This window comes from Cygnus atratus, chromosome 4 (genome assembly GCF_013377495.2).
Source record: "Cygnus atratus isolate AKBS03 ecotype Queensland, Australia chromosome 4, CAtr_DNAZoo_HiC_assembly, whole genome shotgun sequence".
In the NCBI taxonomy this organism is placed as follows: domain Eukaryota; kingdom Metazoa; phylum Chordata; class Aves; order Anseriformes; family Anatidae; genus Cygnus; species Cygnus atratus.
The window spans coordinates 50,348,952-50,363,569 of NC_066365.1; the positions used below are offsets into that span (position 1 = coordinate 50,348,952).

The 14,618-nt window shown below is 35.1% G+C and overlaps 1 protein-coding gene across 4 annotated transcripts in view; it reads left to right on the forward strand.

Annotated features, from left to right (window-relative positions):
• FRYL (FRY like transcription coactivator) overlaps positions 1 to 14,618 on the forward strand; it is a 172,230-nt gene that overhangs the window by 99,253 nt on the left and 58,359 nt on the right. For all 4 annotated transcript variants that reach the window (XM_050710200.1, XM_050710201.1, XM_050710203.1 and 1 more), the window contains 12 exons: positions 2,466 to 2,569; positions 3,194 to 3,302; positions 5,665 to 5,751; positions 6,380 to 6,551; positions 7,214 to 7,346; positions 7,588 to 7,695; positions 9,512 to 9,749; positions 10,390 to 10,575; positions 10,665 to 10,751; positions 11,594 to 11,862; positions 12,256 to 12,451; positions 13,908 to 14,032. In XM_050710200.1, coding sequence (XP_050566157.1) covers positions 2,466 to 2,569; positions 3,194 to 3,302; positions 5,665 to 5,751; positions 6,380 to 6,551; positions 7,214 to 7,346; positions 7,588 to 7,695; positions 9,512 to 9,749; positions 10,390 to 10,575; positions 10,665 to 10,751; positions 11,594 to 11,862; positions 12,256 to 12,451; positions 13,908 to 14,032 — 1,814 coding nt within the window. The remainder of the gene's footprint in view (positions 1 to 2,465; positions 2,570 to 3,193; positions 3,303 to 5,664; positions 5,752 to 6,379; positions 6,552 to 7,213; positions 7,347 to 7,587; positions 7,696 to 9,511; positions 9,750 to 10,389; positions 10,576 to 10,664; positions 10,752 to 11,593; positions 11,863 to 12,255; positions 12,452 to 13,907; positions 14,033 to 14,618) is intronic.

The following is a 14,618-nucleotide window of genomic DNA, read 5'->3' on the forward strand; positions in this document are numbered from 1 at the left end:
CACTGTTGGTTTTGCAGGTTTTAAAAAGTAGAAATTGTTTTAGTTCAGAACAGAAGAAAAGTTTAACATCAGTATTAAAAAGTACTTTCTTCAGTAAGTGACTACATTTGACTAACATGGAAAAAATGCTATTTTGTTCCTTGCCTTCACTGAGATATGTTTCATTGACTCGTCTTAATGTGTCATGTAAGACCATTGTAGATTTGCTCTGATTTTGTTTGGTAACAGAGATACAGTTCTTCAAAGTGTATTCCATAGTCTGCTGATATAATTTATCCATTTTACGAGTTTTAGGATGTGAAACAGAACTGTGTTTGGGGAAGAAAACAAATAAACAAAAACCAGAGTGCTTGAAAATTTATCATGCATCAGCTAAATGGGCTGAAATACAGGCAGGTTGGGGGATTATATAGGCATATATACTGAACTCTAGATGCAGCAGTCTCAAAGAGAAAAGGAAATACTGACATGCTAACAGCAGGTATAGAAGAAGTGTGCTATAATTAGACCAAAAAAGTCATTTTCTTCTGGCTTGTTTTGTTCCTAGTTATAGGAAGACATAATGGAATTTTTCAATGCTTAAGAAATTAGAAGTACTGCTGTATTTATAATATTGTTACACTTAAAAAAAAAAAAAAAAAAAGGAAGAAGAAAAAAAACACTTTAATTTTGGTTTTCTTTTGGACCTCTAAGTTAATCTCCCCTTTGGAATACCAGATATAAGAAAACCAGAGCATCACTCAAGTGGGTTACAATTAATAAAAGTTGTAGAGACTGCATTTTGGACTTTGATAATGTATGTACCGATGAATTCATAATACTACTTCAAACACCAAGAACTGTTGGCCTGTAGATTAGATAAGTAATAGTGTCATTGGGTTTTGATAGTTTAGGTTGATTGAAATCAAAACTATCACAATCTCTCCCTCTCCTACAGTTTTGAGCGAGCATTTGCTGCTTCCTTGCAATAGCGGTGCTGGTACATTAACTGGGTGGTAAAACCTCACCTCTCTGAATATTAACCAGGAGCAGGTGCACTTTTACACTGTTTAGATTTTGTTTATATCACCTTCCTGTGTTTACCCACTGCCTAGTTGCACATGCCGTAATTCAAGGGTGATGGTAGGAACCCACTGATGTATGTGAAAAGAAGGGTAGACCAGCGTTATCACTGTCTTAGACTAATTCTGGTATTCTGATAAACAATCACATATGTTGTCTGTGAAGGCCCACTGTGGCCTCTGCGATTTTGTGATGGGCATTTAGCCTTTCTTGAAGTAAGCTACTGCCAAAACCAACAGTCCTGACCCACCCGTGTTAAAGCCATCCAAGTTACTCTCTTTGGATAGGCTGTTGCAGAGATAGAGCCATGAAATGACTTGAATCAGCTTACTGATGTGAGCTGGACTTTCTTACTTCTTGAGTCAATGCAGAGGGGGCAATGGGCCTGCTGAGGAGGAAACAAAGATGAGAACATCCTTTTCCCACGGTACTGTGTCTTAGATCCACTTACAGCCATTGTGAAATTGCACTCTACTTGTCCCAGGAGGACAGTGTAGCAGTGCTGTTCTGATTCATTGGCTTGCGGTTGAGGCCACACAAACGTGGAATTAGTTGGTTCAAGCCATCAGGCAGAAATGTGCCTTGAAACAACAAGACTTTGCTAGATATGGGGAAGAATTGTTGTGTTTTTTTTTCTTACCTGAGACAATGCCTAAAAGGTGCCAACTGGGAGTAATTTATTCTGCTCATAAGCTAATATGAGCCAATATTGGCTAATATAAGCCAATTCCAAGAGTCCCATTGAATACTTCAAGACTGTAAACGCGGTCAGAATCCTCAGCTGGAAAAGGGAATGCTGGGGCTGGTATGACAAACATTACTGTCACTCACTGTTTTGTACAACGTAAGAGCTAGGAGGAGCAAAGCTAAGCTCCTAGAAATAGCTTTTGGACAAAAAAGAGCTTCATACAACACATAATTCAATAATGCTTGCCCTGCACTCTTTTTCTTCTGCACCTGCTACTGTATACTGTCGTGAACTGAATACTGGACTTAAATGGACTTTGTGCCTGATCCAAAGCAGCTATTCCCATGTGTTAGACAAAGTATAAGTTTGCCATTAAGTAGGCATCCATTACCTGATGGCTTTCTAATGAAGTTCTTTCAGGCAGTACACTCTTGTTACTCATCTCAAGAAATTGCTGCTTGTTAGTTAATGCTTTGCTTTCAGAGTGAGAGACTTATAAAATAATCTCAAGTTATTGGTTAAATATTTAAATAGCATTGGAAATATGTGATATAAAGTTGGTTTTATGGATACACATTAAAACACGTAGTCAGTATTAAATACAGCAGCTTTCATTGTTAAAAAAAAATCCTCAAAAGTCAGAAGAGTAATTAATAGTAGAATTTTCTGAATGTCTTGCAAATAACAGTAACTGTATTTTTCATTTATTTTACAGAATAAAGATCCCAAAATGTCCCGAGTTGCACTGGAATCTTTGTATAGGTTATTGTGGGTTTATGTTATTAGAATAAAATGTGAAAGCAACACTGTAACTCAAAGGTAAGTTCATTGTGCAAGGGATTGTAAATTATTGCTGTTTTTGTTTTGGTTCGTTTTGTTTTCCTAGTGACATTAAAAAAGATCTTGAAGCCACCTTGGGGATGGGCTTGTTGGGTAAATAGAGAAACAAAGACTACATCTTAACAGAGAAACACAAGAAAACCTGTTTAGTTTGAACAGGAGAAGGAAGACAATCTGCAGTTGTCTTTTATATATGTGATGACAGAAGTGAATGGAGAGATAAGAAATGGGAAATTTAGTTAAAAGGCAATAATGGTACCAGAACAACTAGGGTGTGAAGTGACCATCACTAAGTATAGTCCGGAAATGAAAAGATTTGGATTTAATAATTAGTATAATGAGGATTTGGAATAGTCATTCAAATTTTGCTCTTCCTCCTACAGGAGGAATTACAAAGTAGGATCTTAGTCACTTTATAAACGAACCCATTTTTTATAGTGTTCCCTGCGACAACGGAGGGCTGTACCTGTCATATGCTTCTGTGTTATGTAGTAGTAACTCTCACACTCCTTCTAGGTTTGAATTGTAACATCTACGCTATTAGAAAAAGTTACTTTTAAAACAATGTTTTGACTACTTATATTTATTTTTCAATTCTTGTAGTCGTCTCATGAGCATTGTATCAGCACTTTTTCCAAAAGGATCACGTAGTGTGGTCCCACGAGACACACCTCTGAATATATTTGTGAAGATTATTCAGTTCATTGCTCAGGTAAGAATATGTCTAGGTAGAGGTATGAGAATAGTATGAACATTATTTGGAAGAAATATAAATTAAAGGTTATTTTTTTTAAATATTTGTACTGCATTATAATGGTTTTATATATTGAATAAAATTTCCCCAAATATATGTAAAGAATGGAAAGACTAATTCATTTCTACTAGTCACAAAACTATTTTCCCTAAGCTTCGGTAACTTGTTTATGAATATTATGATTAGTATTTACATTTGTATTGCTGTGCCTTGGGCATGTGTACATATATATAATACCATAATATAAGTACTATTTGTCTCTTATAAATATATTGTAATGGAATAGCATCTGAACAGTAATATCCAGATACTATTATTTAGCGTGGAGTTTAGTTTCTATAGACAAGAAAAGTGCAGTGTTTGCATTAGTGTGTAGTTTGTATTGCGTTATGATTGGTATTATTTTGGGTGCTTCTGCTGTCCTAGTATGCAGGATGTGATCTCTCAGGATATAGATTAAGTTTTCCCATCTTATAGATAGCTTGTCTGTGCTTCAGCTTCCAAAATGATCTGCTGCTGTTCACACAGAAAAAACACACATCACAATCTGTATTTGTTTGCTAGGGTTCCTCTTCTTAATTATCGAATCTTTAAGCCTTTCAGTACAGTTCAGCTTATTTCAAGAAACATGTTCAACGTGAGCAGAGTTGTGCAGCAATTTTTTAAAACAAGATGGCTCAACTGTGTCAGGGGATGAGCTGAAAAAATTGTTTGACTTTTTGAGTATCATGAAATTTAAGAACATTTAAGAACTCATAAGTATCTGAAAAAAAATATTGAAAACTCTCAGTAGAGACTGGGGTTTTGTGATTTAAATTTAGAGTTTCCATCTGATCTGTGTTTTGGCTACTTGCTTCAGAAACTAAACAAAACTCTTCCCTAAAATCTCTGTTCCTGATTTCTGTCTGTCATGGTGATGTGCGCCACGGCACCTGGAACCAAAGAAAGACCATCTGTCGTCTGTTTCCTTACTGGATGGTTTGCAACAAAAAGAATATTAAACAAACTGACTTAAATGTAGAAAGAAGGAAACAAAAAATAAAGCTGAATTGAAATTGGGAAGATATATTGGGATAAAGACCTTGAAAAACGAGTAGGAACAGGAAGCTGTTGGATGGGATAATGGGTACTGCCTAGACAGAAAAGCTAATTGTTGGAATCAATGGGCACATACCCAAATTTCAACAGGAAGCTAGTGAATGAACTGGGTATAAAATGAAACTGGAACAGATTATTGGGAAAGTCAAGATGCTTCTTATTAGTCCTGTTCACCATTGTTTTTTCTGTAAAATTCAGAGAAAATCCAGAAAGTGAAATAGAGTGCTCTTAATTAGTAGATGTTTGTTGCTTCAGCCTTACTGTAAAAGTCTATACTTTATTTACCTTATTCTTTTTAGTTTCTGTTCTGAGTACACGATTTCATGGTGAATTCTCCTGTTGCCCCTCTCATTCTAGTTTCTGAATGCTTTTAAGTGTTTGGTATGTTTTTTTTTTCACATGTTAAACAGCTGGAGACCTGAAGTTCAGCAGAAAGTAAATGCTGAAGTTCCTGTTTTTTGGTGCAGGTTTCTTCCAAACTAGATAAAATTTTGTAACACAACCAGGGTTTTCAACTTAGCACTTACACTAATGAGATCCCAAGGACTGAAATCAGGCATTCTCAGGCTGAAGTAGATGTAATTAGTAACCTGCTGTGAAAACTTTATTTAACTAACTCAACTGTCATCAGCTGTACGAGCTACCTAACAGAGGCAGGAATAAAATGTACTTTTCAAGGGAATGTTCAATTGTCTTATATATCAGACTGTGTTGTTTTATTTTTCTTTCTAGCATATGTAGTATATTTCTGAATTCAAGGACTGAGCCAAATTCTTTAAAAAATAATAATAACAAAAAAATGATATGTCAATTTTATACAATTTTTTTCAGTTGGCATCTCTTGAATTGAAATGGATTGATACTGCATGTAGACATAGTATATAACCATTCAAAGAAAACCTGAATCATAATGCAAAAAGGAGCTAATCTGAGGTTGCAAAGGCAACCTTATTTGATCCATTTCCTAACTCATGCGGGCTTTTACCAGTCTGATAATGTTACCACGATGTATTTTGGGTTTTTGTTTAATGTATTATATTAAAGACTGTTGAACTGTACTATATTTTAAAAGGAGTATTAATTCATAAGAATAAATTGGAGGGATTTTTTTATTATTTTTTTAAAACTTTTAAGACATAATACCCGGTACCAATGAAGCATAAATTAAACTATGCATGCTAACAGAAACCAGATGATCATATCAGTCTTTTTTGCTTTATAGGAACGTTTGGATTTTGCAATGAAAGAAATAATATTTGATCTTCTTAGTGTTGGAAAATCACCTAAAACCTTTACTATTAATCCAGAGGTAAAATAAGCTTATTCCTTGCATGCACTGAGAACAGGGTGTTGGGGCAAATTTTTGGGAGTGTGGTTAGCTATTTTCAAGCTGTTTTGAAAGCTTGAAATATCAAAAGGGGATAAAACTAAAGTAATTGCAGTTGCATACAATTGCTGTTTCATTTCTGGTTAGTAAGCTAGTAACTACTGCAGTTCAGACTCATTTCAACTATAAATTCAGTATTTGTGAGTATTTCTTACAGTATAACCAAAAAGCCTTTTTTTCAGGGAAATCCTAATGGCTTCTTATAGTTCAGGACCCAGTTTAGTAGATGAGACAATGCCTGTCTTCAGTGTATCATTCTCAATATTCATATTGAGTCCTTTAGTTCTGTGTACTGTAAAACATCCAGTATATTTGTCCATGCCAATTCAGTTAACTGGAATCAGAGTTATGGGGAGGCACTTGAGGCTTAAATTTTATTCTTGATACTTTCGTTACCCTAATATGTAACATTTTAAATAATGTCTGTCCTACTAATACTGTTTGCTTAAAAAGGGAAAATGCAAATTGCATTTGTCTCATCTGTGTTATTTTAATGTTATAATTCCTTCTTTTTTTTACTTCCTTTTTCTTCCCTTGGCTGCTTTTGTAGAGAATGAATATAGGCCTCAGAGTCTTCCTTGTCATAGCAGATAGTCTGCAGCAGAAAGATGGTGAACCACCAATGCCAACAACAGGAGTTGTTCTTCCCTCAGGAAATACTCTGCGTGTGAAGAAAATCTTTCTTAATAAAACTCTGACAGATGAGGAAGCAAAAGTTATAGGTATGTTGTAGTCTTTTGTGGTAAGTTCTCAGTTATTCTCAAAGAGTACATCTGCGTAACTTCATTTCTGTATTTATTTTAATTCTTAGTGAGAATGTAATGGTAGTATGTTTTAACATGATTCTTTAGAGAGGGATGCTACACAATATTGAACTTCTGGTGTATATAAAAGGATCCTTGACTTTTTTAAAATATGTTTTGCACAGCCAAATTAGCACACAGAAGACTGAGTGCAATTACTGTGGTAATTAGCGTGGCAATTTTTGTTCCCTTGATGGCACTCTAGAATGTCTCAAAACACAGCTGAAGTGGAGTAAGACATTTTTGATCCCTTTGCTCTATTGATCTTCTGCAGATGAGGTAGTTGTCTCTAAGGGACTGTTTCAACCTAGAACTAAAATGCTTAGAACGGAAAAAAGCAACTAATGATTATTTCCATGTTTATGTTCTTCCTGAAAGAAACTTCTACATTCATACAATGCCTCCTACTGCTCATTTAATATGCTTTTTTTTCTTTTGATACTTAAAATGTGTTTCATGTCATCTTCTGTACGATAAGAAATTTCTCCCAAGCTGAATGTGACATATTTTAATAAAAATGTAAAAATTAAACGAGAATATGGAATAGTGAAAGAGGTTATCGGAACTCTTTGCCATTTCAGGAATGTCAATATACTATCCTCAAGTCAGAAAAGCGCTGGACAGCATTCTTAGGCATTTGGACAAAGAAGTTGGAAGACCCATGTGCATGACTAGTGTGCAGATGTCCAATAAAGAACCTGAAGACATGATTACGTATGTATAAAATTACGGTATTTTCATTGTCATAGTTATATTATTTTTGTGTTGTTTCAGAGGCCATCATTAATACATTACACGTTGGCTTTTTACTTGAATATTAAATTAAGGCTAATTTCATTAATTAATGCTAAAAACTTTCAGTTGTTTTTTCAGTTTTGACATAAGATTGAAAATGTTTGTGGTATACTGACATAGATTTTCCTGTTGTTTTGTTGATTATAAACTGGTTTTGTAGGGGTGAAAGAAAACCTAAGATCGATTTGTTCAGAACTTGTGTTGCTGCTATCCCAAGACTGATTCCAGACGGCATGAGCAGGACTGACCTCATTGAATTGCTTGCAAGGTAAGGGAAATGAAATTCTGCTCGTAGTGAATGCTCCTTTTTAAAAGCTATTTGTATAACAGAGAGTTTGTCAGTGCAATATAAAGTGTGAGTCCACCACATACAGAATCTATTCCTCCTATTGTTCAACCTCAGCAGTTGATCAGGTATTACTGGCTAGAGGAGCAGGAGGGTAAATTTAATTTGGAAGATCTTGCACTTGTTTTTAGAGATAAACTTCTGGAAAGTAGGCACTTCTATTGTTTTATTTTTTACACTTGTTTTATCATTTTGTTACTACTGTCATTTTTTTTTTCCTGTTGATAAAACTGCAAATTATTGTAAAGGCGTGCTTATCTGACATTACGAAAATATGAGACAAACACTAATGGGAGACTTTTTTTCATGCTCTCTACGTAACCTGCTTCCTTTTTGCATTTTGCATAGAACACTATGCATGTTCTTCCATCTCTTATCTCATTTTACATTGAATGTGACTTATCGCTACTGATAAGTAGTTGACATAAATGGGCGACCAGGGGTTTGCGGGTGGGTAATCTGAGCATTCAGTAAGAATATGTAGTTGTGGTACATACAAGCAGTCTTTATTTATTACTAGAGCAATAAACCTTTTATTTTTTTTTTATTTTTAATGTAGGAAAGGTCTTGGTGTAGGAATACAGAATAGCTTTTAGTTTTGAAATTACAAACTCATTTGTATATAGTATATTGAGTTATATGTATATGAACTTCAGTAATGATGTGCAAGAAGAAGGTTTTTATAACACTTTTTTCTTCAATATCAAAAGTGGCATAGAAGACAAGAAGTATTAATAATACAGTACTGGATAAGTTTCTTCTACCATGCAGGCTGAGGCATATTCTAAACTGTACATGCGAATGTGATGTGTTTTTTTTTTTTTTTTTTTGTGAGCTTTTACTCATATCCAATCTAAAGCTGCTTTATCTCCAAAAATAATCTGTTCTTTTGGATTTTAATTTGAAGAAAACAAACCATACATCACAAGGTACCTGCACAGTGAGTGCTAAGGTGATTGCTCAGATGCATGCAAATATCATAGAATGTCCCAGGTTGGAAGGGACCTTTAGGACCATCTAGTTCCAACCTCGCTGCCATAGGCAGGGATGCCACCCACCAGACCAGGTTGCCCAGGGCCTCATCCTGCCTGGTCCGGAACACCTCCAGGGATGGGGCATCCAGATCTTCTCTGGGCAACCTGTTCCAGTGCCTCACCACCCTCTGAGTTGAGAATTTTCGTCTAATCTCTAATCTAAATCTCCCTCTTTTAGTTTAAAACCACCCCACCCCATTTCCAATCATTATCTGACTGAGCAAAAAGTTGCTCTCCATCTTTTTTTATAAGCCCCCTCTAAGTACTAAAAAGTAGCAATAAGGTCTCCCCAGAGCCTTCTCTTTTTAGTCTGAACATCCCCAGCTCTCTCAGCCTTTCTTCATAGGAGGGGTGCTTCAGCCCTCTGATCAACTTCATGGCCCTCCTCTCGACCTTTTCTAACAGATCAACATCCTTCCGTTGCTGGGGGCCCCAGACCTGTGCACATGTGAAAAATTTGATCAGTCTTGAAAATTGCATGTTTGTATTCAGTTTTGTGAACTCTTGTGTTATTTTACTGTATTGGTAACAGGATCTTCTGTTAGTAGCCAATTTCTGGTGTATAGAGTGCAGAGATGCGTCTTCGTGGAAGTATTCTACATTGTAGAGTAAAGAAAGTAGTGTTAGCACCAAACTTTAATTTGTAAAGGCTCATTAAAATTATGCAAATCTAGGGTGATGATACTGGTATTTTTTCTAAACAGGCTGACAATTCATATGGATGAAGAACTTCGTGCCTTGGCTTTCAATACTCTCCAAGCATTAATGCTTGATTTTCCAGATTGGCGGGAAGATGTTCTTTCAGGATTTGTATATTTTATTGTGCGTGAAGTGACTGATGTCCATCCAACGCTTCTTGACAATGCAGTAAAAATGTTAGTGCAGCTCATAAATCAGTGGAAACAAGCAGCCCAAATCCACAATAAAACCCAAGATTTTCAGGTATTTTTAAATAAGGTCCTTTGGTATTTAAGTATATTTTAATCTCCATAAAATTTTACTAGTATGCCTTATTGTTTCAGTTAAGAAATAAAAAATCAGTTTACTTTCTTACAGTGCATGAACATTTTTAGACCTATTATTTTAAATAAACATTTTTGCAGAAAAATTTAGTTTAATATTATTATGTAGTCTCTAAACACTAATTCATTGCCACATTTTTCTTTACATCCACAGCCAATATGCAGGACTGGAAATACATTAAACAGCAGTGTTAAACAGTAGACCTAGAGAAAAAGCACCACTTTTTACTAAGAAATAGAAGGAGTTCAAATAATTTTATATGGTGTTAAATAAGAGAGAGTCATTTCCTTATTTTTAATTTTGCCTTCACTACCTAATTCATGTAAGGAAGTGAAATAAGAAAGACTTTCTCATGGTATTTGTTTGGACTGAATTCAGAGAGAGACAAAAAATACCAAGTAGCTGATATAATGTCATTTTCATAATGTAGAATATGACTAGTATCCAAACAAGACCTAAATACCTTTTAATTAATTCTGTCATTGCTAATAAAGGAACTATAACTTGCCTGTGTTTACTTTTTTCTTAAATTGTTTAACTTCCATGATCTATTTCTTAGCGTGGTGTATCCAACGGGGCTGCCCATACCCTTCCTCTGGAGAGGACCCTTTATTCCAATGTATTTCATGTGGTGGAAGGCTTCGCTTTGGTCATTCTTTGCAGCACAAGGCCTGCAACCAGAAGATTAGCAGTCAGTGTGCTTAGAGAAATAAGGGCCTTGTTTACACTTTTAGAAATTTCTAAGGTAAGAGCTGATGACATATTCATCTAACTGCTTAATGAAAGGGTAGTGCTTTTCTTGACTTTGAGTTCTTTATGCTTTGTATTTTGTAGAGCGATGATGAGTTGGCTATAGATGTAATGGACAGACTAAGTGCTTCTATCCTGGAGAGTTTCATACATCTTACTGGGGCTGATCAGGTAGGAGAGTTTTCACATTAGTTTGGATGTAAGGTGATGTATTTTTCTAAATCTGTTTGTCACAAATAAATGGTATGTATTTTAAATCAGTGTCATTACATTCAGGCTAATTTTATCAGCTATTTATTACCTTTTTTTTTTTTAATGATGCATTTAAAAAAAAAAAAAGCCCTCCCAGGGTCTCAAAAAATTGAGAAATGTTGTGAAGCTGATGACATCATTGTACATTTTCTGATCAATAATATGTCTACCACCACACAGACACACACACATACCTTTGTCTGTGTCTGTTTTTTTTTTTCCGCTTGACTCACAGATCACAAGTTATTGGAAGGAAAGACCACTGACTTTTTCTGCAGCTATATAGTGTCTAACAAGCAATGTGTCCTTTATCCATGATGAGAGCCATAATAAGTATCAATAAATAACAGCTGAATTCCTTATTATATATTTATCTTTAAATCTTAAGTATCAAAGAGAAGCTTTTCTGTGTTTGGGTTTAGGAAATGAATTGGAATTCAGTAGTAAGCCTTTAAGAGTCTAGAATCTTTTGGAAGAATCATGAGTCAAAAGGCCTCTTTTTTTATAATTTACGATTACCTAATGTCCAGTTCCTTTCCAAGCAGTGTATTTCTGTCATTGGCCATATTAGGAACTTCTCTAAAACAATATGAATTAAGTTTAATTAAGTAATGTGCTTCTATGTATGCCCAAGTATGCTTTTGACACTTAAGATTTTATTAGATATTTAACAATGAAAAAATTTTACTTAATATGCATGGATATAATTTTTTTCTTGTTCTCTCTTTTTTTTTTCTTTTTTTTTTTCCAAATACACACAGACTACTTTACTCTATTGTCCCAGTTCAATAGATTTACAAACTTTGGCTGACTGGAGTTCCTCTCCAATCAGCCACCAGTTTGATGTGGTCAGTCCATCACATATATGGATATTTGCACATGTGACTCAAGGCCAAGATCCATGGATTATAAGCCTTTCAAGTTTTATGAAACAGGAAAATCTTCCAAAACACTGCCCAACAGCTGTAAGCTATGCTTGGACATTTGCTTATACCAGACTCCATCTGCTGTCTCCACAAGTGGATATAAAGTAAGCTCATTTTTGATTTATCATCATTGTAATGCTATTATGTTTCAATGAGATAATGTGCACTGCTAATATTTTCTATGGGTTTAATTCAGCTTTATGTAACAAAAAGTTGAAGCAGTTCTATTTGGAAGAAAAATTATCTGCTGTAAAGATTAATTCCTGCGTTTGGCAATATTGTAGTTCAACAAGTTTGACTATTATATGTTATTGATGTACAGGTCTATTCTGAATAATTTATTCAGAGTTTACCATGTTAACAGTTGTGGAAACAAGGACATATATATAATTTTAAAATAAATTCAATGCAGAAACAAAATGAAAACTGGCGAGCTTTTATTTTTTTATTTATTTTTTTTACTGTATTGAGGTGGTGTTTTTGTTTTTTTTAAATAGCAGCCCTATCAATGCAAAGAAAGTGAATACTACTACAAGCAGTGACTCCTACATTGGGCTCTGGAGAAACTACCTGATTCTTTGCTGCAGTGCAGCATCTTCTTCAAACTCTTCCACTTCCACTGGCTCTGTGAGATGTTCCCCTCCTGAGACGCTGGCGTCTACTCCTGACAGTGGTTATAGCATTGATTCAAGAGTAAGTTCTTCTAATGCTTACTATAAATACCTCTAACTACATGTTATTTGAAGGAGAAATACTCAAGGCTTATAATTATCATAATTCTTAAAAGTTTGTGTAATTAATCTGAAAACGTATTTTAGGATACACTTGTCTTTCATTTGTTTAGGATAGTATTTCTGTTCACTTCTGCTTGGTGCCGTAGAGACTTTTTTGCCTATGTTTTTTCAAGCAAAATCTAATCATGTAATGAAAATGCAAACCCAGTCTCAAAGTCTTATCTGGTGAAAATGAGGAAATGTTTTCAGTTTGTTTTTTTTTTTTTTTCCTCTGTCAGTACACCTCAGTAATTCTGAGCAAGTAACCTCTCATACCACTAACTGAGGCAGTGATCTGTTCAGGCATGATGTATCTTGTTATATTTTTCCAAACTACAGACAGTTTTCTGTCTGCATTACTTCATATCACCTGCAGATTCAGTTTGGTTGTTTGTTGCTTTTTGTTTTTCTCATTTTGGCTTCCTGTAGAAGATAGAGTAGAAGTGAAGATAACGCATGGATTGAGCAGCAAGTTTTTGGCAGAAGCAGCGTATTCCAGTTGTTTGTTACCAAGATCCTTCCCTTAAATCTGAGAAACTGCAGACTGAAACTTTATTCTCTTTGAGGGCAGAAGGAGGGGGACACGTGCAGTCCACTTCCTTTTCTTAAGGAGGCCAGATACATTAAACATACAAGTCATCATCATCATTTCAACAGGTTTACTTTTTCTTTTAAAGAACCAAAAGATCTTGCATGATGATTATAGGCTCTCGTCTTAAATTAATATGCAAGTGGGAATTGGAGAGGTAACAAAATTCCCATTAAAGATTTTCCCTGAAAAGAGAAATGTGCCTATAGTCAGAACGTCTTCAAGATAAGCATGGAAGAGCCTCAGAAACATGTTGTCCAAAGCGAGCCACATAACCCTACAGGTCACTTTATACATTTAATTTTCAAACTCATGGAATATCACAAAGATCTCTAATACTGTGCTTCTCAGCCGACTGTGAAGATTTTGTGTAGCTGCATTCCCAGCACTTCTTGGAGAAGAACCGACCTAGTAATGATCTTATTTCAACTCTGTTATGTACTCAGTAGAGAGCCTCAGTGGGTACCAAACAGATGGGAAGAGATTTCCCCCAGAGGTTTGTAAATTAAGTGAAAAAACAGCAAAGACTAGGGTAGTTAAATACTGATTTTTCTGAGGCCTTCACAATTATCTTCAGCCCTCTTGATCACAGTAGAGAGAGGATGTGCTTTTTGTACAATTTTAGAAATATGTTGTCCGTGTCAAAGATCAAAAACTTTATTTTTATCATGAGTAGTTCAAATCAGTGTTTATTTTGAGAAGAATCTGTAATTACAGCATGTTTTAATGTCACCACCTACGTGTCAGGTAACTGCTTCATTCTGTTTCATTCCGGTTTTCTTCTCAGATCATTGGCATTCCATCCCCTTCTTCCTTGTTTAAGCACATAGTTCCGATGATGCGCTCTGAGAGCATGGAAATTACAGAATCCCTTGTACTGGGACTTGGCAGGACCAATCCAGGAGCTTTTAGGTAATTGCTGTGTTTCAACTGTTTTTATGCTAGTTGATTACGAAGTTAGGGAAACAGAGCACAGAAAAAAAATTAAAAAAAATAAAAACAATTGCAGCTTTTTTAAGTATTAAAAATCTGTGAAAATGGATTATCACCGTCTTTTCTAGCACTTAGTTGTGTGGCAATGATTACAAGAGGTTGAACTAACTTTATTATTTTATGCCTTTATTGATGTTTAAGGCTTCCTTATGAAAGAACAGACTATGGACTATTAACATTTGAAATGTTAATCATGTTGAGAGTTACTAAACTCATTATTGATAACACCACTTAAACCTGCTAGAATATTCTTTTTCTTTTGTTTTCTGTTAGTAATCACATAAATTTGTCTAGGTGTCTTGTGCTCTTTCCACTGAAAGTTGATCCTTTAGTATGTTTTACCACCAAAAAAAAATATCTTCCAAATTCTTTTTTTTGTTAGTCTGAAAGAAAGTATGAAACTATCTATAACCGCACTTAAGTCTCTTATAATTGAGCAGACCACAAAAATTTGTGCAACTTTCCCAAGACTGTGACGCATTTCCTGAAGGAGGACCTTGAATGG